The sequence below is a fragment of the Oncorhynchus clarkii genome, chromosome 19 (assembly GCF_045791955.1).
Source record: "Oncorhynchus clarkii lewisi isolate Uvic-CL-2024 chromosome 19, UVic_Ocla_1.0, whole genome shotgun sequence".
NCBI lineage: Eukaryota > Metazoa > Chordata > Actinopteri > Salmoniformes > Salmonidae > Oncorhynchus > Oncorhynchus clarkii.
The window spans coordinates 38428756-38456383 of NC_092165.1; the positions used below are offsets into that span (position 1 = coordinate 38428756).

Here is a 27628-nt window from a genome sequence, read left to right on the forward strand (position 1 = left end):
GTTCGTATGTCCTCTCCTTTCTTCTCCAGTCATCATCGCAATCACATTGTAACAACACTATTCTTTATTTAGTACTGGATGAGTGTAGAGGGTACATATAAGCCTTTGGTTTCTGTATGCGCGCACACACACACACACACACACACACACACACACACACACACACACACACACACACACACACACACACACACACACACACACTATATTAACCACACACACACACCATATCAACTACATAAATGCTGGACCTCGCCCACACACTCAGGACTCTTCACCACTTGAGGATGGAGTGGGAGGGTAGGAGCTGAAATAGCTCCTGCAGTAGTCCTGTACACACGAGCACGTGCACCGACCACAGGTCAAGCTTTTTAGGATTCAAACCCTTGCAACCAACCATGATGGAAAACCTGTACAGGTATGTATGGTCCTATGGTATGGTGCTGCACGTGGAAGCCCATACCCTCTGTATTGTTTTTGATGAATATTTGATTTAAAAAATAGATACAATTTATTATGGATCCAATAAGCTACATTGGTTTCATATTATCTCTCTCTCTCTCTTTGTCTGTCTGTGTGTGTGTCTGTGTGTGTGTGTCTGTGTGAGTGTGGGCGTGCAGGCTCCATACGCATGTCAGAGTGAGTCAGTGTGTGGAGGCAGTAGCAGTTATGTCTCACAGAGCGAGCTGACAGATAGAACAGGACAGCTAGTACTATATTATCCTGTTTTACACTAGGTATACAAGAGGACACTGATACTAGAAGAGTAACCCTAAGACAGTCAGCTAGTACAGTAGGACGCATTATACTAAAGAGGAATATACTGTTGATTCTACAGAACTGACTAGACAGGGCAAAAGACACCGTTGATTGTAGATGGATATGCAGCTTGTTTCAGTGATGTAAATACCAGATCATTATCATCCACCCCTCTCAGTCTACTGACTAAAGAGGAGAGAAGAGGAGAGCAAGACAGGAGAGTAGAAAGAGTATAAACGGAAAGAGAAAGAGGACTTCCCGCGCTCCTGGTTGAAGGTGTGTGTGTACCATGGCAGGGGCTCAGCCAGGGACACATGCTCTGAAGCTTAAACCCCCGACCGTCCCCGATACTCTGCAGAATGGCAGCCGCTTCATGAAATGGGACGATGTGAGTATCAGTGTGTGAGTGTGTTGTTAACACTCCTTTTAGGAATGATAAGTGCTAGACATTTAAGATGAAAATGTGCACACACTTGATGTTTGTGGTTGTGATTACACATGTAATGTGGTTGCAAATATGTTGTACCGTGTGTGTGTGTGTGTACATGTACGTGTGTACGTGTGTGTACATGTGTGTACATGTGTGTACATGTGTGTACGTGTGTGTAAGTGTGTGTACGTGCACGTGTTTGCAAGAATGTGTGTTGGTATGTTGAAGGTTTTAAGCACAGAGCAAGGATACAGAGAAATGTGCTGGCATGTTGCTATGGTAACTGCCATGGTTAAAATCCCTCCTTGGTTAGCCGAAATGTTCCACCACATAAAAGAGAGAGATAGATAGAGGGAGAGAGAGTGTGTGTGTGCATTGGTGCGTACGTGTGTGTGTCAGTATATATTTCTAAGTAAAGAGGTAATTTGGGACCGAAGTGATTCATGCTTATGCAACGCCTTAGTCAAACCCAACTCAGCTTCTAACATGCGCACACACACACACGCACGCACGCACGCACGCACGCACACACACACACACACACACACACACACACACACACACACACACACACACAATACAACATATTCACAACCACATTACATGCATAATCACAACCAACAATGTCAAGTGTGTGTGCTAATCTCTGTCTCCATGTGGTCAGGATCTCTCAACAGTGACTCCCATCACCCTGACTGTGGATCCACACGGATACTTCCTTCACTGGACTGACCAGAACAAGGTACACACACACACACACACACACACACACACACACACAGGAGCTAAGTGGAGGAGACGCCATGCAGTCTCTCACTTTGGGACTCCCACTGTGTATTCTGCTTCCTGCTGGGGCTTAGTCCCCGTGTGTGTGTGTGTGTGTGTGTGTGTGTGTGTGTGTGTGTGTGTGTGTGTGTGTGTGTGTGTGTGTGTGTGTGTGTGTGTGTGTGTGTGTGTGTGTGTGTGTGTGTGTGTGTATGTTTTTGAGTGAGTGAGTAAGTGAGTGAGTGATGAATATTTTAACACCCCTCGCACTCCTTCTCTCATGTCTTTACTCCCTCCCTCATTATCTCTCTATCCTTTTTTCTCTCTGTCTTTCTCCCTTCTATCTCTCCTGCAGGAGACAGAGTTGTTAGACATCACCCATATAAAGGATGCCAGAACAGGGAAGAGCACCAAAACACCAAAGGTACTTAACCCCCAGGACCTCTGAATCTTAACCCAAGCGTGTCAAACCAGGCTCCTGTTGGTTTTCATCACTGCCTTTGATTCATAGTCTGATTCCCTAGCCAATCAGCAATACTAATCAGTTACACTGATCAATGATGTACCATGTTGAAATAAAAACACATTTTGAGGACTGGAGCTGACACCCCTGGTCTAACCTGGGACCTTGACCTCTAACATCTAAACTCTGACCCTCTGTCCTCTCTAGGAGGCGAAGCTGCGTGAGCTGCTTGATGTGGGGAACCTAGTTGGTCGTATAGAGAATCGTTTGTTGACCATAGTCACAGGACCGGACATGGTCAACATCACATACCTCAACTTCATGGCCCTGCAAGAGGAGGAGGCCACGGTATGCACACACACACACACACACACACACACACACACACACACACACACACACACACACACACACACACACACTGTTCCTCTCTTTGTCTCTGTGTTGTATAGGAGTGGGCTGAGGAGCTGTTCTCTCTGGCCTCCAACCTGTTGAGTCACAACATGAACAGAGAAACAAGTCTGGAGAAAGCGTGAGTCTATCGGGAAAATTCATTTTGGGGCTGATTAAATCTTTACGGCATTTAAAAAGGAAAGGCGGGTGCCAGACAGATCTGTGATAGCAATGGAGATCACTGGGAATGTTGGTGTGACAGAGGTGTGTTTATTCCTGTCTCCCTTTTTCCTAATCTTTCTCTAATAGGTATGTCAGACTGACCCTGCAGCCAAACTCAGAGGGGCGGATCCCAGTCAAGAAGTGAGTGAATCCCATTCGTTCCTCAATCATTTTAGGGGATCGTCCTGAGCAAGGTGTTGTGCAGAATCACTGATCTATATAAATGATCTGGTATCCCAAATAACTACTCATTATGGGGTCAAGATTAGTGAATCTGTGCAGTGCTTTTCTCAGGGCCCATCCCTTCGAACACAAATTGTCACTCCCGTGTCTGCTGATTAACTCCCTGTGAATCCTTTGGGATGTGATTGGTTTATATTGTGCATGTCCTGCCCCTTTTATCCAGCATCGTCCGCATGTTCTCAGCGGACAAAAAGAGGGTGGAGACGGCTTTGGAACACTGCAACCTACCATTTGGACGGGTATAGATTATAACTATGGAATACTACAGTGCCTTGCGAAAGTATTCGGCCCCCTTGAACTTTACGACCTTTTGCCACATTTCAGGCTTCAAACATAAAGATATAAAACTGTATTTTTTTGTGAAGAATCAACAACAAGTGGGACACAATCATGAAGTGGAACGACATTTATTGGATATTTCAAACTTTTTTAACAAATCAAAAACTGAAAAATTGGGCGTGCAAAATTATTCAGCCCCCTTAAGTTAATACTTTGTAGCGACACCTTTTGCTGCGATTACAGCTGTAAGTCGCTTGGGGTATGTCTCTATCAGTTTTGCACATCGAGAGACTGACATTTTTTCCCATTCCTCCTTGCAAAACAGCTCGAGCTCAGTGAGGTTGGATGGAGAGCATTTGTGAACAGCAGTTTTCAGTTCTTTCCACAGATTCTCGATTGGATTCAGGTCTGGACTTTGACTTGGCCATTCTAACACCTGGATATGCTTATTTTTTAACCATTCCATTGTAGATTTTGCTTTATGTTTTGGATCATTGTCTTGTTGGAAGACAAATCTCCGTCACAGTCTCAGGTCTTTTGCAGACTCCATCAGGTTTTCTTCCAGAATGGTCCTGTATTTGGCTCCATCCATCTTCCCATCAATTTTAACCATCTTCCCTGTCCCTGCTGAAGAAAAGCAGGCCCAAACCATGATGCTGCCACCACCATGTTTGACAGTGGGGATGGTGTGTTCAGCTGTGTTGCTTTTACGCCAAACATAACGTTTTGCATTGTTGCCAAAAAGTTCAATTTTGATTTCATCTGACCAGAGCACCTTCTTCCACATGTTTGGTGTGTCTCCCAGGTGGCTTGTGTCAAACTTTAAACGACACTTTTTATGGATATCTTTAAGAAATGGCTTTCTTCTTGCCACTCTTCCATAAAGGCCAGATTTGTGCAATATACGACTGATTGTTGTCCTATGGACAGAGTCTCCCACCTCAGCTGTAGATCTCTGCAGTTCATCCAGAGTGATCATGGGCCTCTTGGCTGCATCTCTGATCAGTCTTCTCCTTGTATGAGCTGAAAGTTTAGAGGGACGGCCAGGTCTTGGTAGATTTGCAGTGGTCTGATACTCCTTCCATTTCAATATTATCGCTTGCACAGTGCTCCTTGGGATGTTTAAAGCTTGGGAAATCTTTTTGTATCCAAATCCGGCTTTAAACTTCTTCACAACAGTATCTCGGACCTGCCTGGTGTGTTCCTTGTTCTTCATGATGCTCTCTGCGCTTTTAACGGACCTCTGAGACTATCACAGTGCAGGTGCATTTATACGGAGACTTGATTACACATAGGTGGATTGTATTTATCATCATTAGTCATTTAGGTCAACATTGGATCATTCAGAGATCCTCACTGAACTTCTGGAGAGAGTTTGCTGCACTGAAAGTAAAGGGGCTGAATAATTTTGCACGCCCAATTTTTCAGTTTTTGATTTGTTAAAAAAGTTTGAAATATCCAATAAATGTCGTTCCACTTCATAATTGTGTCCCACTTGTTGTTGATTATTCACAAAAAAATACAGTTTTATATCTTTATGTTTGAAGCCTGAAATGTGGCAAAAGGTCGCAAAGTTCAAGGGGGCCGAATACTTTCGCAAGGCACTGTATATAATATAACAAACTATACAACATAAAAGCTGGTAGTGGTGGTATTTTAACTGGTAGTTATTTCCTCTCACACTCAAGCCAACTATTTAAATGACCACTTATTGAAACCTGAATCATCTCAGTGGTATTTGTGTTCCTCTGCAGAGTGACTCTATTCCCCTTGAGGACTTCACCCCTGACCTTTACAGATCTTTCCTCTCCCACCTCTGTCCTCGGCCAGAACTAAGCTCAGTTTTCTCTCAGCAGTAAGTACTGATACTACCTCCTGGTACCCAGCTCTAAACCCTGACCCTTTCTGATCCTTCCTCTCCGATCCTCTGCTGTTCAGCCAGAACTCAGCTCAGTCTTCTCTCAGCACTATGTACAGTCACTAATTCCTGACTATTTCTCTCTCTCTCTTTCTGTAGAGGTGCTAAGGGTGCTTACCTGTCGGTGGATCAGATGACAGAGTTCATTAATGAGAGGCAGAGAGATCCTCGTCTGAATGAGATTCTGTATCCTCCTCTCAGACCCTCTCAGACACAGACACTGATGGAGAAATATGAACTCAACCACAGCCTGCTCAAACAAGGTGTGTGTGAGTGTGTGTTTTGTGTGCATGCGTTGGTGCCTACGTGTAAGCTTGCGTGCATGCATGTATGCATACTTTTGTGTGTGAGATATGAGTGTCTTTGTGTATACACAGTGCATTCGGAAATTATTTTGTTACGTTAGTCTTACCGTTACAGTTTTTTCCCCTCATCAATCTCAACACAATACCCCATAATAAAATAGGATTTTATAAATTTTTGCAAGTGTAAAAAAACGAAAAATGGAAGTATCACATGTACATAACTATTCAGACCATTTACTCAGTACTTTGAAGCACCTTTGGCATCGATTACAACCTTGAGTCTTGGGTATGACGCTACAAGTTTGGCACACCTGCATTTGGGGAGTTTCGCCCATTCTTCTCTGCAGATCACCTCAAACTCAGTCAGCTTGGATGGGGAGCGCCTCTGCACAGCTATTTTCAGGTCTTTCCAGAGATGTTCGATCACGTTCAAGTCCAGGCTCTGGCTGGGCCACTCAAGGACATTCAGAGACCTGTCCTGAATCTACTACCGCGTTGTCTTGGCGGTGTGCTTAGGGTCATTGTCTTGTTGGAAGGTGAACCTTCACCCCAGTCTGAGGTCTTGAGCAGGTTTTCATCAAGAATCTCTCTGTCCCTCGATCCTGACTAGTCTTCCAGTCCCTGCCACTGAAAAACATCCCCACAGCATGATGCTGCCACCACCATGCTTCACCGTTGGGATGGGGCCAGGTTTCCTCCAGACGTGACACTTGGCATTCAGGCCAATGAGTTGAATCTTAGTTTCATCAGACAAGAGAATCTTGTTTCTCATGGTCTGAGAGTCCTTTAGGTGCCTTTTGGCAAACACCAAGCAGGCTGTCATGTGTTTTTTACTGAGGAGTGGCTTCCGTCTGGCCACTCCTACCATAAAGTCCTGATTGGTGGAGTGTTGCAGAGATTGTTGTCCTTCTGGAAGGTTCTCCCATCTCTACAGAGGAACTCTGGAGCTCTGTCAGAGTGACCATCGGGTTCTTGGTCACCTCCTTGACCAAGGCCCTTCTCCCCTGATTGCTCAGTTTGGCCGTCGGCCAGCTCTTGGTGGTTCCAAACTTCTTCCATTTAAGAATGATGGAGGCCACTGTGGTTTTGGGGACCTTCAATGCGCGGAAATGTTTTGGTGCCCTTCCTAGATCTGTGCCCCAACACAAACCCATCTCGGAGCTCTACGGACAATTCCTTCGACCCCGTGGCTTGGTTTTTGCTCTGACATGCACTGTCAACTGTGGGACCTTATATAGACAGGTGTGTGCCTTTCCAAATCATGTCCAATCAATTGAATTCACCACAGGTGGACTCCAATCAAGTTGTAGAAACATCTCAAGGATGATCAATGGAAACAGAATACACCTGAGTTCAATTTCAAGTCTCATAGCAAAGGGTCTGAATACTTATGTAAATAAGGTGTTTCAGTTTTTAATTTTTAATAAATTAGCAAGTTTCTAAAAACCTCTTTTCGCTTTGTCATTATGGGGTATTGTGTGTAGATTGCTGATGTTTTTTATTTTATTGAATCCATTTTAGAATAAGGCTGTAAAGTAACAAAATGTGGAAAAAGTAAAGGGGTCTGAATACTTTGTGCCTGTGTGTTCTGTAGGCCTGATCACGTTGGAGGGGCTCAGCAAGTACCTAGTGTCTGATGAGAACGGAGTGATTCCTCCTGAGAAGCTGGACCAGTCCGAAGACATGACCTTCCCTCTGTCTCACTACTTCATCAACTCCTCACATAACACCTACCTCACAGGTACACACACAATAGTGATTTAGGGTCATGAAATATTGTGTGGCTGATGGGTGGGTGTGTTGAATAAAGAGAACACAATAGCTTACATCCATAATGTACTGTATCATGCAATTATAATTCTTGTGCCATTTATATTTATAGGCTACTTTGAGGTTTTTCTCTCATTATTTTAGGTTATCTGGCATTCATGCGTAAGCCTACTCTTTAGGGCCTAACTGTAGCCTATGCACGCCAAATAGCCTTTATGCCAATCACGAAATGCTGTTGGGAACGGGCAGAACAAGTTCATGTAGATCCACAGAGGAAAAAACAATCTCGAGTGTAATTCAATAAAAGAAAAGCTGTGAAATGGAGAGTTAAAAATAAAGAGAGGGGAGGGCAAGAAAAGTCATGTTTGGGAAAGATGTGAAGTGATAAGAGGATGAAAGCAGTGCCGGGCTCTGTTATGTGTTATGATTGTGAGGCGCTGTACAAATAGAGCGTAACAGGACGGGAACAGACGTGGAGAAATGTTATTTGCTGGCTGCTACCAGCTCTCACAGTCAGAACTAGATGTTCACCCATGTTTCTCAAATGTTGAAGTTCTTCCAAACATCAAGTGTTTAAGGTTAAGTTTAGGCATTCACTCAGAATGTTTAAGGTAAGAGTTCAGGTATGGGATAGGCTTGGAACAAAAATGTAAAAAACAACTTTTTATTGCTGGATTCCAACTTGCAGCCTTTGGAATCAGAGACAGATGCTTACGCCCATCCGCCATTCCCGTCCACATCGCCCTAGCAAAACCAAAATCTACTTGAAGGTAACAGTGCTTACTGTTGCCCCTAGTGGCTGGTTTCCACGTCATCTCCCGACTTCCTCAGACATGGATGGATGTCAAATACTGACTTGTATCACAGGTCACCTGGATGATTTATTTCAGCAGAGAATGCGAAGTCAGATACTGTCTGTATAGCTATTTTTAATCAGCATCTTAAAAGCTGATATGCATCCTGTAACGATGTATGCTGAGAGTCGGGAAGCAAGTACAGGGAGTGAATATTTAATAAATAAACGGTACATTATACACAACAAGAACAGCACATAGACATGAAACAGAAACAATAACGCCTGGGGAAGGAACCAAAGGGAGTGACATAAATAGGGCAGGTAATCAAGGAGGTAATGGAATCCAGGTGGGTGTCAATAAGTGCTGGTGGGCGTGACGATGGTGACAGGTGTGCATAATCAGCAGTCTGGTGACCTAGAGGCCAAAGAGGGAGTATACGTGACACATCCAAGCCAAACTGAAATCTTATCAGAAACATCTTGGGTCGTTTTCATAGCTTTCTATTTCCTTAAAACCGGTCAAACTGATGTCATTTAGACATTTTGCATAGAAAATCTCTCCTGGTTTTTTGTTGTTGTCGATTTATTGAATTTTCTCCCAGGTCCCCAAATGTCTTTGCTCTGCAAAGAAGTAGAGATGACAGAGAAAACTTTACCAATGTCAACTAGAATGAAGCATTCATTCTATTGATTTAAGACATTATTCTGGTGAGCAAGGGTTTCTTTAGTCTTCTAGGGAAACATAATGACAGAAGAGAAGGTGCATGTATGTAATGATAGATAAGTTGACGAACAAATAGAAATTATAACTGGAAACATATCTTCAGTGCATTCAGAAAGTATTTTGTTATCTGACAGCCTTATTCTAAAATTGATTAAATTGTTTATTTTTTATTTTTATCATCAATCTACAGTACACACAATACCCCATAATGACAAAGCAAAAATACATTTTTAGTTGTTTTTGCAAATTATAAAAAATACAAAATTGAAATATCAGATTTACAAAGGTATTCAGACCCTTTACTCAGTACTTTGTTGAAGCACCTTTGGCAGTGATTATAGCCTCAAGTCTTCTTGGGTATGACTCTACATGCATGGCACACCTGGGGAGTTTCTCCTATTTTTCTCTGGAGATCCTTTCAAGCTTTGTCAGGTTGGAAGGGGACCATCGCTGCACATATTTTTCAGGTCTCTCCAGAGATGTTTGATCAGGTTCAAGTCCGGGCTCTGGCAGTGCCACTCAATGACATTCAGAAGCCACTCCTGCGTTGTCTTGGCTGTGTGTTTAGGGTCGTTGTCCTGTTAGAAGGTGAACCTTCGCCCCAGCCTGAGCTCTCTGGAGCAGGTTTTCATCAAGGATCTCTCTGTACTTTCCTCCGTTCATCTTTCATTCGATCCTGACTAGTCTCCCAGTTCCTGCTGCTGAACAACATCTACACAGCATGATGCTGCCACCACCATGCTTCACTGTAGGGATGGTATTGGCCAGGTGATGAGCGGTGCCTGGTTTCCTCCAGATGTGACGCTGGCATTCAGGCCAAAGAAGTTCAATGTTGGTTTCATCGGACCAGAGAATCTTGTTTCTCATGGTCTATGAGTCCTTTAGGTGCCTTTTGGCAAACTCCAAGTGGGCTGTCATGCTTTTACTGAGAAGTGGCTTCCGTCTGGCCACTCTACCTTAAAGTCCTGATTGGTGGAGTGCTGCAGAGATTGTTGTCCTTCTGGAAGGTTCTCCCATCTTGACAGAGGAACTCTGGAGCTCTGTCAGAGTGACCATAGGGCTCTTGGTCACCTCCCTGACCAAGGCCCTTCTCCACCGATTGCTCAGTTTGGCCAGGCGGCCAGCTCTAGGAAGAGTCTTGATTTTTCCAAACTTCTTCCATTGAACAAACAGCTGAACCTGGCATCACTAACACACACACACACACACACACACACACACACACACACACACACACACACACACACATACACACACACACGCACACCTATTATTTGTTGACTCACACAAATCTAATCTGTGTGTAGGCCTATATATATTTATAAATATGTGTGTGTACGTGTGTGTGTGTAGCGGGGCAGCTGGCAGGTAGTTCGTCAGTGGAGATGTACCGTCAAGTGATGTTGGCAGGCTGTCGGTGTGTGGAGTTAGACTGTTGGAAAGGACGGACCACAGAGGAGGAACCAGTCATCACACACGGCTTCACCATGACCTCAGAGATCTGCTTTAAGGTACAGGCATGTCGCACGCCGCTCGCTCGCACGCACACACAAACACACACATGCTCTGAAATCTCCTGCATCAAGGCTAACTCCATTCGTCTGTGTCAAGGCTACATTAGTCTCCGCCTTGTCTCTGCTTCGAAAATGGATCATTTTATTCTGATATAGTCTATATCGGACGTGGCAGGCCACTGCAGTAACTTGAATACTGTCATGTTTGTGGAACCATTCCTGAACAATCCTAGCTTTGTGTCATTGGGCATTATCCTGTTGAAAAATTATTTTCACAGATGGATACAGTGCTGCCATGAAGGGATGCACCTGATTGGCAATGTGTGGCTCAGTTAGTTGGGCATGGTGCTTGCAACGCCAGGGGGACCAGTGTGAAAAATAATAAAAATGTATGTACTCACTACTGTAAGTTGCTCTGGAGAAAAGCGTCTGCTAAATTATGTAAAAATGGCAATGATATCCTGGGGCATTCAAACATTGCTCCACTTTTATCAAGGGGCCAATGTGCGCCTTTTAAAGAAAAATTATTTAACCTTTATTTAACTAGGCAAGTCAGTTAAGAACAAATTCTTATTTTCAATGACGGCCTAGGAACAGTGGGTTAACTGCCTGTTCAGGGGCAGAACGACAGATTTGTACCTTGTCAGCTCGGGGGTTTGAACTTGCAACCTTCCGGTTACAACACTCTAACCACTAGACTACCCTGCCACCTTGAAAACACACCCCACACCTTGACACCACCACAACCTGCCTTCAATGTTGAAACGGTGCGTGATAGATGCAGTAGTGTAAAAATACTTTAAAGTACTACTTAAGTAGTTTTTTGGAGTATCTGTACTTTACTATTTCTATTTTTGACAACTTTTACTTTTACTTCACTACATTCCTAATGTACTTTTTACTCCATACATTTTCCCTGACACCCAAAAGTACTCGTTACATTTTGAATGCTTAGCAGGTGTTGGGAGTGTGTATTGGAGGCGAAGTCAGGTGCAGGAGAGCAGAGTGTAGTGAACAGGCACACTTTTTATTCCGGTCAAAAATGACAGCACAAAATAACATAAAATGTGCTCAAAACACGGAACATAGACAAAAAGTAATGCGCGTAACAATATCCACAATATCAAAATACACGTAACACAATCAATCCTACACAAAGACATGATGGGGAACAGAGGAATAAATACATATGAATTGATTGGGGAATGAAAAATAGGTGTGCAGGGAACAAGACAAAACAAATGGATACATGAAAAATGGAGCGGCGATGGCTAGAAAGCCGGTGACGTCGACCGCCGAACGCCGCCTGAACAAGGAGCCGACTTCGGCGGAAGTCATGACAGCAGGACAGGACAATTGTCAAATTCACACACTTATCAAGAGAACATCCCATGTCATCCCTACCTCCTCTGATCTGACGGACTCACTAAACATATGCTTCATTTGTAAATGATGTGTTAGTGTTGGAGCATGCCCTGGCTATTTGTAAAGTAAAATAAACAAGAAAATTATGCTGTACGGTTTGCTTAATATAAGGAATATGAAATTATTTATATTTTTACTTTTACTTTTCATACTTAGGTATATTGTAGCAATTATATTTACTTTTGATACTTAAGTATATTTGAAACCAAATACTTTTAGACTTTTACTCAAGTAGTATTTTACTGAGTGACTTTGACTTTTACTTGAGTCATTTTATATTAAGGTATCTTTACTTTTACTCAAGTGTGATAAGTGGGTACTTTTTCCACCACTGAAAAGATGCATGTACTCATGTGGTTTTCTTCATACCCTCGTCCTCCCATCAGCGTGAAACAGCAGGAACCAGGATTCACCAGACCAGGCAATGTTTTTCAAATTCTCCAGTGCCAAGTGTTTTCTTTCCTTAGCCCACTGCAATAGCAGTTTATTGTTTTTTGCTAAAAGAAGTGGAACTCTATAAGGTCGTTGGCTGCCATACCCCAATGTACGATGAGTTGTGCATTCTTTTCTGGGTCTTTGGGCACGAATTTTGTACTGTCAGTTGACAAACTGTTGCCCATCTGTTGCTCTGCACAATTCATGTCAGCCTCCTTTTTCTTCTTTCATCAATTACCCCTTTTTTGACCACTGGCCTGCCATTGGCTGGATGTCCATTGGGTGGTGGACTATTCTTGAAACACGGGAAACTGTTGAGTGTGAAAAACCCAGCAACCCAGTTCTTGACACACTCGAGCGTTGCAGTTCTTGACACACCTAATGTTTTGTACACTCAGTGTAATAAAATAACCAACTATTATAACTTCTCCTTTTACTCTACAGGAGGTGATTGAGGCCATCGCTGAGTGTGCTTTCAAAACCTCTCCTTTTCCTGTCATCCTGTCCTTCGAAAACCATGTAGACTCGTGAGTGAACATATACTGTATATATATATATATATATTAATAGGCAAATATATTAGAAAATATTTGGTGAACTGGTCTTTAATCCTGACCCCTGACCTCTAATCCTAACAGGCCAAAGCAACAAGCCAAGATGGCAGAATATTGTAGGTCGATTTTTGGAGATGCACTACTGATTGACCCACTGGAGAAATATCCTGTAAGTTTTTAGGACACATGCGTGTGTCGTCCCCCCCCCCCCCCCCCCCCCCCCACACACACACACACTTGCATGCATGTAAGCTGATATGTGTGTGCGTTGCCTGTGCGTGTGTGTCTGTTTGTTTGTGTGTGTGTTAGCTGGAGTCTGGGGTACCCCTGCCAAGTCCTCAGGAGCTGATAGGTAAGATCCTCATTAAGAACAAGAAATCCCACAAGCCCTCGGCTGCCCATGGCAACAAGAGAATGGCAGAGCACCCAACCAACCAGAGCGTAGCAGCAGAACAAGCAACAGATGAACCCTCGTCTCCTAGCAACATTACAGAAGGTGAGGCTGTCTGCAAGTGTGCTCTAATGCATAAACATTATGATAATAATAATAATCATGTTCATCGTCTTCATCACTATCACAGCTGGTGAGGCTCTCTAGAAGCTTTTTATGAGAGATGACAACAAAAACACTTTTAGAGTATATGAAAATGTAAACATTCTTTCAGGGGAAATAGAGGCTGAAGACGATGACGATGACGATGATGATGATGACGATGACTGTAAGAAGACATCAGATGAGGTGAGTTCAGTAGCTTGTACTCTCCTACCATGGTTACTTGGTTACCCTTTAACACTGCTGATGTAGATTAGAGTGGAGTGTCAGGGTTAGGGTAACATGGCTGCCTGTTATGTGATGACTTTGTCTCCAGGGGACAGCAGAGGAGCGGGAGGCTGTAGCCACAGAGGAGATGTCCACTCTGGTCAACTACGTCCAGCCCACCAAGTTTAACTCCTTCGAGGCGTCCAAAAGTATGCTGGCTCACTGCATATACACTGAGTATACCAAACATTAGGAACACATTCACATGGAACACATGTTGGCCCATGTTGATTCCAATGCTTCCCAATGTTGTGTCTAGTTGGCTGGATGTCCTTTGGGTGGTGGACCATTCTTGATACACACGGGAAACTGTTGAGTGTAAAAAACCCAGCATCGTTGCAGTTCTTGACACAAACCAGTGCGCCTGGCATCTACTATCATACCCTATTCAAATGCACTTAAATGTTTTGTCTTTCCCACTCACCCTCAATTGTCAAAAGGCTTAAAAATCCTTCTTTAACCTGTCTCCATCTACACTGATTTGAAGTGGCTTTAACAAGTGACATCATTAAGGGATCATAGCTTTCACCTGGATTCAATTGGTCAGTCTATGTCATGGAAAGAGCAGGTGTTCTTAATGTTTTGTATACTCAGTGTAAACACACATATGAGCGCATAAACACACAAATGCATAATAAACCATTATGTTCTTTCCCCAGAGGTTAATCGTAGCTATCAAATGTCATCATTTGTGGAGACTAAAGCTCTGGAGCACCTCACGAAGTCGCCCGTGGAGTTTGTGGAGTATCCTTAAGATTCAGCTGCCCTCTAAATAACCCCAGCAATAACCCGGAACCCTAACTCTTCTTCATTATTAGTTTGTAGTGTGGTTGATTACTTCCCTCCTAAGGGTTTGCTTTGCTCTCTATTGTAGCTAATTCCATTGAAGATTAGCAGCAGTTAAGTCTCATCAATGCAGTTGACTAATATACAGGCCCTACTCTACGCTCTTAGAAAAAGGGTTCCAAAAGGGTTCTGTGGCTGTTCCCATAGGAGGACCCCTTTTGTGTTCCATGTAGAACCCCTATGTGGAAAGGCTTCTACATGGAAACCAAAAAGGTCCTATCTGGAACCAAAATGGGTTCTTCAAAGGGTTCTTCTAGGGGACAGTCAAATAACCCTTGTTGGTTCTAAGATCAATCAATCAATCAAATGTATTTATAAAGCCCTTTTTACATCTGCCAATGTCACAAAGTGCTGTACAGAACCCCACCCTAAAACCCCAAACAGCAAGCAATTCAGACGTAGAAGCACAGTGGCTAGGAAAAACTCCCTAGAAAGGCAGGAATCTAGGAAGAAACCTAGAGAGGAACCAGGCTCTGAGGGGTGGCCAGTCCTCTTCTGGCTGTGCCGGGTGGAGTGTTCTAGGAAGAGTGTTCTTACTATAATGTAATGTCATGTCTTTAACATGTCCTCTCAGATATAACAAGCAGCAGTTGAGTCGTATCTACCCTAAAGGCACTAGGGTGGACTCTTCCAACTACATGCCACAACTCTTCTGGAACGCTGGCTGCCAGCTGGTGGCGCTCAACTTCCAAACTATAGGTGAGGCCTGCCTACTTGACCTGTGACCCCTGACCTCTCTTAACCTCTGACCTCCCCATGACCTCTGTCTCTCTCTCTTTCTTTATCCCTCTCTCTCTCAGATCTGTCTATGCAGTTGAACTTGGGCATGTATGAGTACAATGGGAAGAGTGGCTACAGACTGAAACCAGAGTTCATGAGACGACCAGACAAACACTTTGACCCGTTCGCTGAGAGCACTGTGGACGGCATTGTGGCTAACACAGTCAAGGTCAAGGTAGAAGTTACAGAATACTCTAACCATAACCATAACCCAACCAACACACTGTCTGTCAAGGTTAATTAACCAGTTACTGTAGTTTAGACTAAATTGTGGATATAAGATTAGCCCATTTAATCTGAGCGTCTCTCTCCTACAGATAATATCAGGCCAGTTTCTGAGCGACAAGAAGGTAGGTGTGTACGTAGAGCTCGACATGTTTGGTCTTCCTGTGGACACCAGGAGAAAAGCCCTGAAGACCAAAACATCCCAAAGCAATGCTATCAACCCTGTCTGGGACGAGGACCCAATCATCTTCAAGAAGGTGAGACAACAGTATGACCGACTGGGTTTGAACCCAGGTCCCCTAAATGCCATAAGACTGGACTGTGTTAGCCCTCTGAGCTAAAGCCTAGGCGTTAGCTCAGAGAGCTAACTCAAATCTTCAGGAATCAGGCAAACTGTATAATCATAGGTAGCATATAATATCGAAGTGTAACAGTTTAGCTGTGTAAAACTGTATTATTTTAACTGTATAACTGTGTATAATATTAAAGTATATCAATGTATGACTGTGTCTAATTGTGTTTTTGTAGGTAGTTCTCCCGACATTGGCCTCTCTGAGGATTGCTGCATTTGAGGAAGGAGGAAAGTTCATAGGTCACCGTATTATCCCTGTGCCAGCCATACGGCCCGGTAAATCAAATCAAGTCAAATTTTATTTGTCACCTACACATGGTTAGCAGATGTTAATGTGAGTGTAGCGAAATGCTTGTGCTTCTAGTTCCGACCATGCAGTAATATCGAACAAGTAATCTAACAATTTCACAACAACTAAATCAAATCAAATCAAATTTATTTATATAGCCCTTCGTACATTAGCTGATATCTCAAAGTGCTGTACAGAAACCCAGCCTAAAACCTCAAACAGCAAGCAATGCAGGTGTAGAAGCACGGTGGCTAGGAAAAACTCCCTAGAAAGGCCAAAACCTAGGAAGAAACCTAGAGAGGAACCAGGCTATGTGGGGTGGCCAGTCCTCTTCTGGCTGTGTCGGGTGGAGATTATAACAGAACATGGCCAAGATGTTCAAATGTTCATAAATGACCAGCATGGTCAAATAATAATAATCACAGGCAGAACAGTTGAAACTGGAGCAGCAGCACGGCCAGGTGGACTGGGGACAGCAAGGAGTCATCATGTCAGGTAGTCCTGAGGCATGGTCCTAGGGCTCAGGTCCTCCGAGAAAGAAAGAGAGAAAGAGAGAATTAGAGAGAGCATACTTAAATGCACACAGGACACCGGATAGGACAGGATAAGTACTCCAGATATAACAACATGACCCTAGCCCCCCGAAACATAAACTACTGCAGCATAAATACTGGAGGCTGAGACAGGAGGGGTCAGGAGACACTGTGGCCCCATCCGATGACACCCCCGGACAGGGCCAAACAGGAAGGATAGGAAGGAACTACCTTATACACACAAGTGTAAAGGAATGAATAATAATATGTACATAAAAATATATGGATGAGCGATGGCCGAACAGCATAGGCAAGATGCAGTAGATGGTATAGAGTACAGTGTATACATATGAGATGAGTAATTTAGGGTATGTAAACATTATATAAAGTGGCATTGTTTAAAGTGGCTAGTGACACATTTATTACCTCCAATTGTCCATTATTAAAGTGGCTAGAGATGAGTCAGTGTGTTAGCAGCAGCCACTCAATGTTAGTGATGGCTGTTTAACAGTCTGATGGCCTTGAGATAGAAGCTGTTTTTCAGTCTCTCGGTCCCCGCTTTGATGCACCTGTACTGACCTCGCCTTCTGGATGATAGCGAGGTGAACAGGCAGTGGCTCGGGTGGTTGTTGTCCTTGATAATATTTTTGGCCTTCCTGTGACATCGGGTGGTGTAGGTGTCCTGGAGGGCAGGTAGTTTGCCCCCGGTGATGCGTTGTGCAGACCTCACTACCCTCTGGAGAACCTTATGGTTGTGGGCGGAGCAGTTGCCGTACCAGGCGGTGATACAGCACGACAGGATGCTCTCGATTGTGCATCTGTAAAAGTTTGTGAGTGCTTTTGGTGACAAGCCAAATTTCTTCAGCCTCCTGAGGTTGAAGAGGCGCTGCTGCACCTTCTTCACCACGCTGTCTGTGTGGGTCGACTATTAGTTTGTTTGTGATGTGTACGCCGAGGGACTTAAAACTTTCCACCTTCTCTACTACTGTCCTGTCGATGTGGATAGTGGGGTGCTCCCTCTGCTGTGTCCTGAAGTCCACGATCATATCCTTTGTTTTGTTGATATTGAGTGTGAGGTTATTTTCCTGACACCACACTCCGAGGGCCCTCACCTCCTCCCTGTAGGCCGTCTCGTCGTTGTTGGTGTTGGAATCGGCTAAACTTTGAACATTGAGATATTAAATAAATGATAGAGACGAAGCCTTGAATAAAAAGAATATGTAGCGACCCAGAAGGCTTTGGAATGTGTTTGATGGAGGAGAGGAGAGCGATGTGTTGATATAGGGAAGACAGATAGATATCTGTGGATTAGGTGAAGGAGGGGTTGAGGTCAGGAGGTGAGGCGTGAGGTCAGTTCCCCTTAAGGGAGTAATCAGGGTTAGTATCTGGTTACCTTCTTTCTCTTGGGCATAAACTAAGGATGGAGAGAGGGAGTGTCTTAAGTAGGATGTATATAACTGTGATGTCTGAAATGTTTGCTGTCTGATTACAGCTGTACAGAACCTTTGGGAATGATTCAACTTGGTTACAGCTGAGTTATTTACTCTGAAAAATAAGAACCCAACATTGGTAATCAAGCCTACACTGTAGTGTCGTCTGCAAACTTGATGATTGAGTTGGAGGCGTGCATGGCCACGCAGTCATGGGTGAACAAGGGGTACAGGAGAGGGCTGAGAACGCACCCCTGTGGGGCCCCAGTGTTGAGTATCAGCGGGGTGGAGATGTTGTTTCCTACCCTCACCACCTGGGGGCGGCCAGTCAGGAAGTCCAGGACCCAGTTGCACAGGGCGGGGTCGAGACCCAGGGTCTTGAGCTTAATGATGAGTTTGGAGTGTACTATGATGTTAAATGCTGTGTTGTAGTCGATGAACAGCATTCTTACATGGGTTATGATGGGTTAGGGCAGTGTGCAGTGTGATTGCGATTGCATCGTCTGTGGACCTATTGGGGCGGTAAGCAAATTGGAGTGGGTCTAGGGTGTCAGGTAGGGTGGAGGTGATATAGTCCTTGACTAGTCTCTCAAAGCACTTCATGATGACGGAAGTGAGTGCTACGGGGCGATAGTCATTTAGCTCAGTTACCTTAGCTTTCTTGGGAACAGGAACAACATTATATTTACCTGTAAACAGTAAACACTGTTTCTGCAAATAGTTTTGTGTTTCTTTCTCTCTGTAGTCCTTATTGTCCTCTGTTTTCCTCTCCTGTCCTCAGGTTATTAACTATGTTCTGTCTGTCTCAGGTTATCGCTACATTGGCTTGAGGAATGAGAAGAACCAGTCTCTGATTCTGCCTGCTGTGTTTGTCTACATTGAAGTGAAGGATTATGTCCCAGACACCTTTGCAGGTAGGTCTGGTGTACGACAATGCCTATTAGACCTGGAGGTCTCTGTATAAGCTTAGTACCAGCTTAGTCATCAGTGGTAAGGAACACGTGCATGTGTGGCAGGAATATCTGGCCTCAGAGAAGTAGTCTTTTTCTTCAGCTTGCCCACATTGCATCAAGGCTAATCCCTAATGTGTGTGTGTGTGTGTGTTTGTGTGTGTAGATGTGATCGAGGCGCTGTCTAACCCCATCCGATATGTGAATCTCTTGGAGCAGCGGTCCCAGCAGCTGGCTGCTCTCACCCTAGAGGAAGGGGAGGAGGAGACCAGCAAAGAGGTTTGTGGTCAAACTAGGGTTTTGTGGTCAAAAGAGGGTTATGGACAGTAAAAACAGGCTCTCCTTGATACACATGCATTTAGAAATACTGTTACATTGCTGTTGTTGCTGGTGTTGATTGTAATGTTAAATGTTCTTGATGCTTTTGTGTTATAAAGGTTGAGGCTAATGCTGATCAGCCAGGGCCCGCTGAGCCAAAAGCAAACCTACGAACTGCTCCTCTGGAGAACGGTCTCAGCCCCAGCCCTACCGTCACACCCAGGACTCCTACTAACACACCTCAGCCTGCAGCCACAGGTAACCCTGGACTTCTGACTCCTGACCAACCAACTTCTATCTGCCAAAGTCACACCCAAGACTGCTACAATGTCACCGCAGATGTATTGACATTAATTAATTTTCCCATTTAAATGGTGTGCCGCCAACCAATTATAGTGTTTTTGTTGTCTTTTCAGAACCAGCCAAACCAGCGTTGAAGACTGAAGACATGGTGCAGAGCGTTCTGATAGGTCAGAGGGATCAGGGGGCGGGATTGTGTGTGGTCAGTATAAGACAGTGTGGCTGTGGTGTGTAGTCTATGTGCTCGACTGTGTGGTCTCTGCCGGTTCAGATATGGAAGCGGCCACACTAGAGGAGCTCAGGCAACAGAAGCTGATCATGCGGGAGCAGAAAAGACACTACAGGGAGATGAAGGATGTGGTGAAGAGACACCAGAAGAAGACTTTGGAGATGGTGAAGGAACATACCACCAAATACAACCAGGCTAAGAACCAACACACACGCAGACACAACGCTCTACTGAAGACTAAGCAACATGGTAAGACAAGGTAGGTAGGGTGGAGGGGGGTTGGGGGTGTAAGGTAGAGTGTTGCATTGTGTGTGTATGTGTGCGTTGTCCCTAACCCTGACTCATGTCCCTCTTGTGTGTGTGTGTATGTGTATGTGTATGTGTGTGTGTGTGTGTGTGTGTGTGTGTGTGTGTGTGTGTGTGTGTGTGTGTGTGTGTGTGTGTGTGTGTGTGTGTGTGTGTGCGCGCGCGCGTGCATGTGTGTTGTAGAAGTTTGACGCCTGGAGGGGAGGCTGAACTGAAGCAGTTTGATGAGGAGGGAGAGGACCAACTGGTGGAGCTGAGAGAACAACAACAGCAACAGCTACTGGAGCTGAGGCAGGAACAATACTACAGCGAGAAATACCTCAAAAGAGAACATATCAAACAGGTAACACACACACATACACATTAATACATTATATAACTGTACATTCTAATACTCACCACTATTGCAGCTGATGGAGAAACTGACTACGGTGACTGAGGAAAGCCAGAACAACCAGATGAAGAAATTAAAAGACATCTGTGACAAGTGAGTTTGACATAACTGTGAGACGTCAGTTTAACAGAGACGTAAAGTGAGTGTATTATAAAGATATAATTGTAAACAATTCTATAAAATATCTCATTTGTGATACTCCACCGTTGTAGAGAAAAGAAAGACCTGAAAAAGAAAATGGAAAAGAGGAGAACAGAGAAAATCAAAGAAGCAATGACGAAAGAGAAGCACTTGGCTGAAGAGTAAGAGGGAACTGTGTGTGTGTGTGTGTGTGTGTGTGTGTGTGTGTGTGTGTGTGTGTGTGTGTGTGTGTGTGTGTGTGTGTGTGTGTGTGTGTGTGTGTGTGTGTGTGTGTGTGTGTGTGTGTGTGTGTGTGTGTGACAGAGAGATAGAAATACAGCCTATGTGTATGATTGAATTTCTTCTTCTGTTGTCAGGGAGAAGTTGGAGATCAACAAATCATATGTGAATGAAGTGGTACAGAACATCAAGAGGGTGAGAATGAAAGGGTTTGGGGACAGACATCACTCAAAACTCTTGTTGGTGAATCATCTGCGTGATGTCAAGTACTGTTATTTTCCTGAGAAGTGATAGCGATTCCAGGATCGAGTGGTCTATTCACTGAAGGTAACCTCTCTGTTCTCTGCTCTAGCTGGAGGACGCCCAGTCAAAACGTCAAGAGAGACTGCTGGAGCAGCACAAAGGCATCCAGCAGCAGATTCTGGATGAAAAACCAAAGGTGACAGCCCAACTAACCCATGACCTCTAACCTTTAACCCCGCAGCCCTTATTTATTTATGTATTTATTTAACTTTTATTTCACCAGGTAGGCCAGTTGAGAACAAGTTCTCATTTACAACTGCGACCTGGCCAAGATAAAGCAAAGCAGTGTGACAAAAACAACACAGAGTTACACATGGGATAAACAATCGGACAGTCAATAACACAATATAAAAATCTGTATACAGTGTGTGCAAATTAAGTAAGGAGGTAAGGCAATAAATAGGCCAATAGTGGCGAAGTAATTACAATTTAGCTATTTACACTGGAGTGATAGATGTGCAGATGAGGATATGCAAGTAAAAATACTAGTGTGCAAAAAAGCTGAAAAACAAAAACAAATATGGGGATGAGGTAGGTAGTTGGCTGGTTGGATGGGCTATTTACAGATGGGCTGTGTACAGCTGCAGCGATCGGTAAGCTGCTCTGACAGCTGATGCTTAGAGTGAGGGAGATAGAAGTCTCCAACTTCAGTGATTTTTGCAATTTGTTCCAGTCATTGGCAGCAGAGAACTGAAAGGAAAGGCGGCCAAAAGAGGTGTTGGCTTTGGGGGTGACCAGTGAGATATACCTGCTGGAACGTGTGCTACGGGTGGGTGTTGATATGGTGACCAGTGAGCTGAGATAAGGCGGAGCTTTACCTAGCAAAGATTTATAGATGACAGGGAGCCAGTGGGTTTGGCGACGAATATGTAGCGAGGACCAGCCAACGAGAGCATACAGGTCACAGTGGTGGGTAGTATATGGGGCTTTGGTGACAAAACGGATGACACTGTGATAGACTGCATCCAATTTGCTGAATAGAGTGTTGGAGGCTATTTTGTAAATGACATCGCCAAAGTCAAGGATCGGTAGGATGGTCAGTTTTACAAGGGTATGTTCGGCAGCATGAGTGAAGGAGGCTTTGTTGTGAAATAGGAAGCCGAGTCTAGATTTAACTTTGGATTGGAGATGCTTAATGTGAGTCTGGAAGGAGAGTTTACAGTCTAGCCAAATACCTAGGTATTTATAGTTGTCCACATATTCTAAGTCGGAACCGTCCAGAGAAGTGATGCTAGTCGGGTGGGCAGGTGCGGGCAGCGATCGGTTGAAGAGCATGCATTTCATTTTACTAGCATTTAAGAGCAGTTGGAGGCCACGGAAGGAGTGTTGTATGGCGTTGAAGTTCGTGTCCAAAGAAGGGCCAGATGTATACAGAATGGTGTCGTCTGCATAGAGGTGTATCAAAGAATCACCCGCAGCAAGAGCGACATCATTGATATATACAGAGAAAAGAGTCGGCCCAAGAATTGAACCCTATGGCACCCCTATAGGGACTGCCAGAGGTCCGGACAACAGGCCCTACAATTTGACACACTGAACTCTATCTGAGAAGTAGTTAGTGAACCAGGCGAGGAAGTCATTAGAGAAACCAAGGCTGTTGAGTCTGCCGATAAGAATGCGGTGATTGACAGTCGAAAGCCTTGGCCAGGTCAATGAAGACGGCTGCACAGTACTGTCTTTTATCGATGGTGGTTATGATATCGTTTAGGAACTTGAGCATGGCTGAGGTGCACCCGTGACCAGCTCGGAAACCAGATTGCATAGCGGAGAAGTTAAGGTGGGATTCTAAATGGTCGGTGATCTGTTTGTTCACTTGGCTTTCGAAGACTTTAGAAAGGCAGGGCAGGATGGATATAGGTCTGTAACAGTTTGGGTCTAGAGTGTCTCCCCCTTTGAAGAAGGGGATGACCGCGGCCGCTTTCCAAACTTTAGGAATCTCAGATGATACGAAAGAGCGTTTGATTAGACTAGTAATAGGGGTTGCAACAATTGCGGCGGATAATTTTAGGAAGAGAGGGTCCAGATTGTCTAGCCCAGCTGATTTGTAGAGAAATGCTTATTGCAATTCTCAATTATTGTGGATTTATCAGTGGTGACAATGTTTTCTAGTCTCAGTGCAGTGGGCAGCTGGGTAGGAGGTGCTCTTATTCTCCATGGACTTTACTGTGTCCCAAAACTTTTTGGAATTAATGCTGCAGGATGCAAATTTCTGTTTGAAAAAGCTAGCCTTTGCTTTCCTAACTGACTGTGTGTATTGGTTCATGACTTCTTTATGATTTAGGGAGGAGGCTTCTGATGTTAACATGCATGAACCCAAAGCTTTTACGGTTGCAGAAGTCAACAAATGAGAGCGCCTGGGGACACACAGGGCCTGGGTTAACCTCTACATCACCAGAGGAACAGAGGAGGAGTAGGATGAGGGTACGGCTAAAGGCTATAAGAACTGGTTGTCTAATGCGTTGGGAATAGAGAATAAAAGGAGCAGATTTCTGGGCGTGGTAGGATGGATTCAGGGCATAGTGTACAGACAAGGGTAAGGTAGGGCACGAGTATAGTGGGGGTAAACCTAGGCATTGAGTGTCGATGAGAGAGGTTACATCTCTGGAGGCGCCAGTTAAGCTGGGTGCGGTCTCCGCATGTGTGGGGGGTGGGACAAAGGAGCTATCTAAGGCATGTTGAGCAGGACTAGGGGCTCCACAGTAAAATAAAACAATGAGAGCTGCCCTAAACAACAGTATACAAAGCATATTGACATTAGAGAAAGGCATAAGCAATCACAGGTGTTGATTGGGAGAGCTAAGACAACAACGGGTGAGACAACAACGGGTAAACAGCTAGGACAAAAACAACGGGTATATAGCGATGAATCGGCAGAGAGGGTCAGTTAGCTACACACAGGGCCTGAGTTTGAGGCTGGGGCAGACAGATAAACAAAATGAAGTACCGTGTTAATGGACAGTCCAGCAGGCATTGGCTGTGTAGCCGAGTGATCATAGGGTCCAATGAGCAGCACAAGATGAAACAGGGAACCGTTCGGTTGATTACCACGTTGAGCGAGTGGGAGACAAGGCGTTCAGGGAGCTAGCAGGCCGGGGCTAGCAGATGGATCATCACCAAACATCCACAACGCAGAGGCCGGTTGAGAGCACATCGGCCGAGTTACGTCAGTAGACCAGCAGACCAGTAGTGATGGATCGGCGGGGCTCCGTGTCGACAAAGAGTCCAGACCAATTGGCAAGAGAAGTGTTGTAGTTGGTGTACTTTGTTTACTAGCCGGGTGATGGGCCTAGCTCAGGGCTAAATGGTGCATGCTTCTGGACAAGGGCCTTAGCCACATTAGCTCCTCGGTAGCCACTAGCTAGCTGCGAAGATCCATTGTAATGGTTCAGAGCTTGCGGCAGGAATCCGGTGATGTAGTGGAAAAAAGCAGTAACGATATGCTCAGGGCTGGTTTCGTGCTGTGCAGACTGACAGGTATTATCCGGGCTATCCAGACTAAAGCTGCAGGAGTCCGAATTAAATGTAAAGGCCGCTAGCAGAGGCTAACAATGACTAAATAGCTAATAGCTAATTAGCTGGCTAACTAATGATGGAGGTTCCAGTTATAACGTCTATAAAAAAAATAGCTGATCCGTACCACATTGGGTGAGGCGGGTTGCAGGAATGTATATTTATTTCGAAAATTTAAAAAAGAGATTGAAATGTATACAAAAACCCCCGCAAAAGACAATATTTACATGGGACGAAAATAAACACGTCTTACTGCTGCGCCACCTTGGATTACCATAAACCGCAAACGCCTAACTCTAACCCCTGACCTCTGACCCCAGCTGCAGGGTGCGGTGGAGGCGGAGTACCAGGAGAAGTTCCGCCTGTTGCCGGGGGAGATCCAGGACTTCTTGCAGAACAGAAAAGGAGGGGTAAAAGGTCATGTCGTGCCCCGCCCCTCCACCCCTCATGACACGCTCTCTGAGGAGGAACTAGATGAGGACCGAAGGGAGTGAGAGAGAATGGGAAAAAGTCCATCCTTTTCATACTCCTACTCTGTAACCAGGAAAACAATGAGTGGTTAAATGGTCGAGGAGAGTGTCAATTCGTTAGTAGGCGAACGGAGAAGTATGCTCACCTCCTCAATTACCTACTTTGGCAGAGGATGCACAAGAGTATCCTCCTGACGGCTAGCGCAAAAGTGTTTAAAAATGTGCCACACCCCCTTTGAATCAGCTGTTGTTTTCTCAAAGGAGAAAAGCATGAACATATTGTATCTATAAAATGTGTTGCACAACAAGCTACATTTGTTTTTATCACATTTATTTTGGGATTCCACCCCTGTAAATATAATTTGCCTGATAATGCGAAAGTGGAGAAGGAGAGTCTCATTTCATACAAGTGGATTTGTTTCCACATTTCCTCTCCTCGCCTCTGCTCCTCGATTACCTTTGATATTTTTCAAAAGCAGGCAAGCAGTGGATGGAGGAGAGGACATGAGGAGTCGAGCAAAACCAATTACGGTTCTGCCAGAGAGAGAGAGCTTTTCTTCTTAATGAATGCTGGTTTAGTGATGCACTCTACAGGTAGTCGGGACAATGTGTATTGTCATGTTATCTGCGGTATATTAACCATAACTTTTTGATAGTTGAGATTTGATATACAATATACTAACACTGCTACATTGTGCTCTCCTGCCTTAGAGGACTCATAAGTAGGCCTAGTGGCCGAGCAGAGTGTGTTGCATGAAGCCAAGCAAAGCACGTTATTATTCTACTGACCACATCTTGACCTCAGACACGGTCCTGTTGTTCTGACCGCATGTGATTCTTATCTGGTCATGGGGTTGTGGTAGTCAGTGGACAAGGGAGAGGCTTTTTGCTGAATTTCTATTTGTACTGAAATGTAGACTATTTGCTTGTCTTTGCAACACTCCTGGCTGTCTGTGCTTTTCTCTTGAAAGACGTTGCTGCTGAAAAGGTTTGTTTAATTGTTTTCTACTTGATATTAATGCTTTTAGAGAGTTTTATATACAGAAATTTTGCTAATGACATTAAAAATAATGAGCTGTTGATTGTTGTGGTTCCTTACAGTTTCAGGGATGCATGACTTTATGCAGTATTTTTATTGAATGTTTCAAATGTACTATTATATGGTTATTAACAAGGATGTACTGGTTCAATCATAATTAATGACTTACTTTAATTTTAGTTTATGTTAAATTATATTTAATACAATTATATCCCAAACCATTTCCACCCCTAACTCATGTCTTACTCCTGATGTAGTGTAAAATAACCAAATAAAATGTCAGATCCAACAAATATTGAAGAAGCGGTTTCACAGGGGACCAACAATGTGTTGCAACAGGCTGAGTATGTTTTTGTTTGGTTATTTATTTGTATTTGTTTTACTTTTATGACATTATCTTGAATACTGTTAATGTTAGGGGACTGTGTGCTTGGGTTAAGGTGAGGGCATTTGTCCTGTGTATGTGCTTTGCCCAGAATTTGTGAAATCCCTTATTTTAAATATTGCACTTTAAGCATCATACAATATGTTTGACTATTTTTCTGGGGTTGGATGTATGTTTTGATAAAACAACTATAGGCCTAGTATACCGTAGTAGTTACAAAAAATGAAGTTTGGATCAATAAAATTACATGAATCCCTATGAAAACCTACATTTCTCAACATGTTATGGAATTACAAACTGGGTTTAAGTCTCTTTTTGAATACAGGTTTCAAGGTAATTATATTAATATTTCTGATGTATATAATTGTATTGGGTGTATTTGTATATAGTTGCATTTGTTTGATTGTGGTACTATATTCAATAATGATAAGATAAGTAAAATATGTTGGGTGTTACTAGTAAGTATGTTACTAGTAAGAATTATTTGTTGATATGTTTAACTTTAAAAGTTCTCACTTGTATAGAGCCTTAGCTCTCAGTAATGATTTGCCCCTTGTTTTTGTGATTACTTGAACCCCATTTATGACTAAAATATTTATTCTGAAATGAGATGTGTGTATTTTCTTTTGTTAAAAGCATACATTCACACAATCTAACTTGTACCCACAAATGCAAAAATGTTATATTGAAAACACTGACATAAGTTTATTTTAACACCCATACAAAACCATATAAAATCGACAGCTCTTCCGGCTGGATAGACGCTTGACAAATCAGTCAGTATTGGCAATAAC

The 27628-nt window shown here is 43.8% G+C and overlaps 1 protein-coding gene across 1 annotated transcript; it reads left to right on the forward strand.

Annotated features, from left to right (window-relative positions):
- The first annotated feature begins 752 nt into the window (after positions 1–752).
- LOC139374245 (1-phosphatidylinositol 4,5-bisphosphate phosphodiesterase beta-1-like) lies at positions 753–27377 on the forward strand. The gene is made up of 32 exons (XM_071115273.1): positions 753–1147; positions 1854–1931; positions 2310–2378; positions 2625–2765; positions 2870–2949; positions 3120–3173; positions 3439–3514; positions 5309–5409; positions 5572–5735; positions 7372–7518; positions 10421–10578; positions 12886–12968; positions 13080–13164; positions 13305–13491; positions 13661–13734; positions 13865–13964; positions 14475–14559; positions 15236–15360; positions 15462–15616; positions 15759–15923; positions 16195–16294; positions 19080–19184; positions 19387–19499; positions 19658–19796; positions 19955–20008; positions 20110–20326; positions 20557–20716; positions 20784–20860; positions 20980–21069; positions 21265–21322; positions 21480–21566; positions 25261–27377. Exons 1-32 carry the CDS (start codon positions 1049–1051, stop codon positions 25432–25434), a joined length of 3600 nt encoding a protein of 1199 aa, XP_070971374.1. The 5' UTR covers positions 753–1048; the 3' UTR covers positions 25435–27377.
- The last annotated feature ends 251 nt before the right edge of the window (positions 27378–27628 follow it).

Coding starts and splice junctions, on each gene's coding strand:
- LOC139374245 (XM_071115273.1), top strand. CDS start 1,049: ATGGCAGGGGCTCAGCCAGGGACACATGCTCTGAAGCTTAAACCCCCG. Junction 7,519..10,420: donor ACATAACACCTACCTCACAG/GTACACACACAA, acceptor GTGTGTGTGTAG/CGGGGCAGCTGGCAGGTAGT. Junction 20,009..20,109: donor GGTGCAGAGCGTTCTGATAG/GTCAGAGGGATC, acceptor CTGCCGGTTCAG/ATATGGAAGCGGCCACACTA.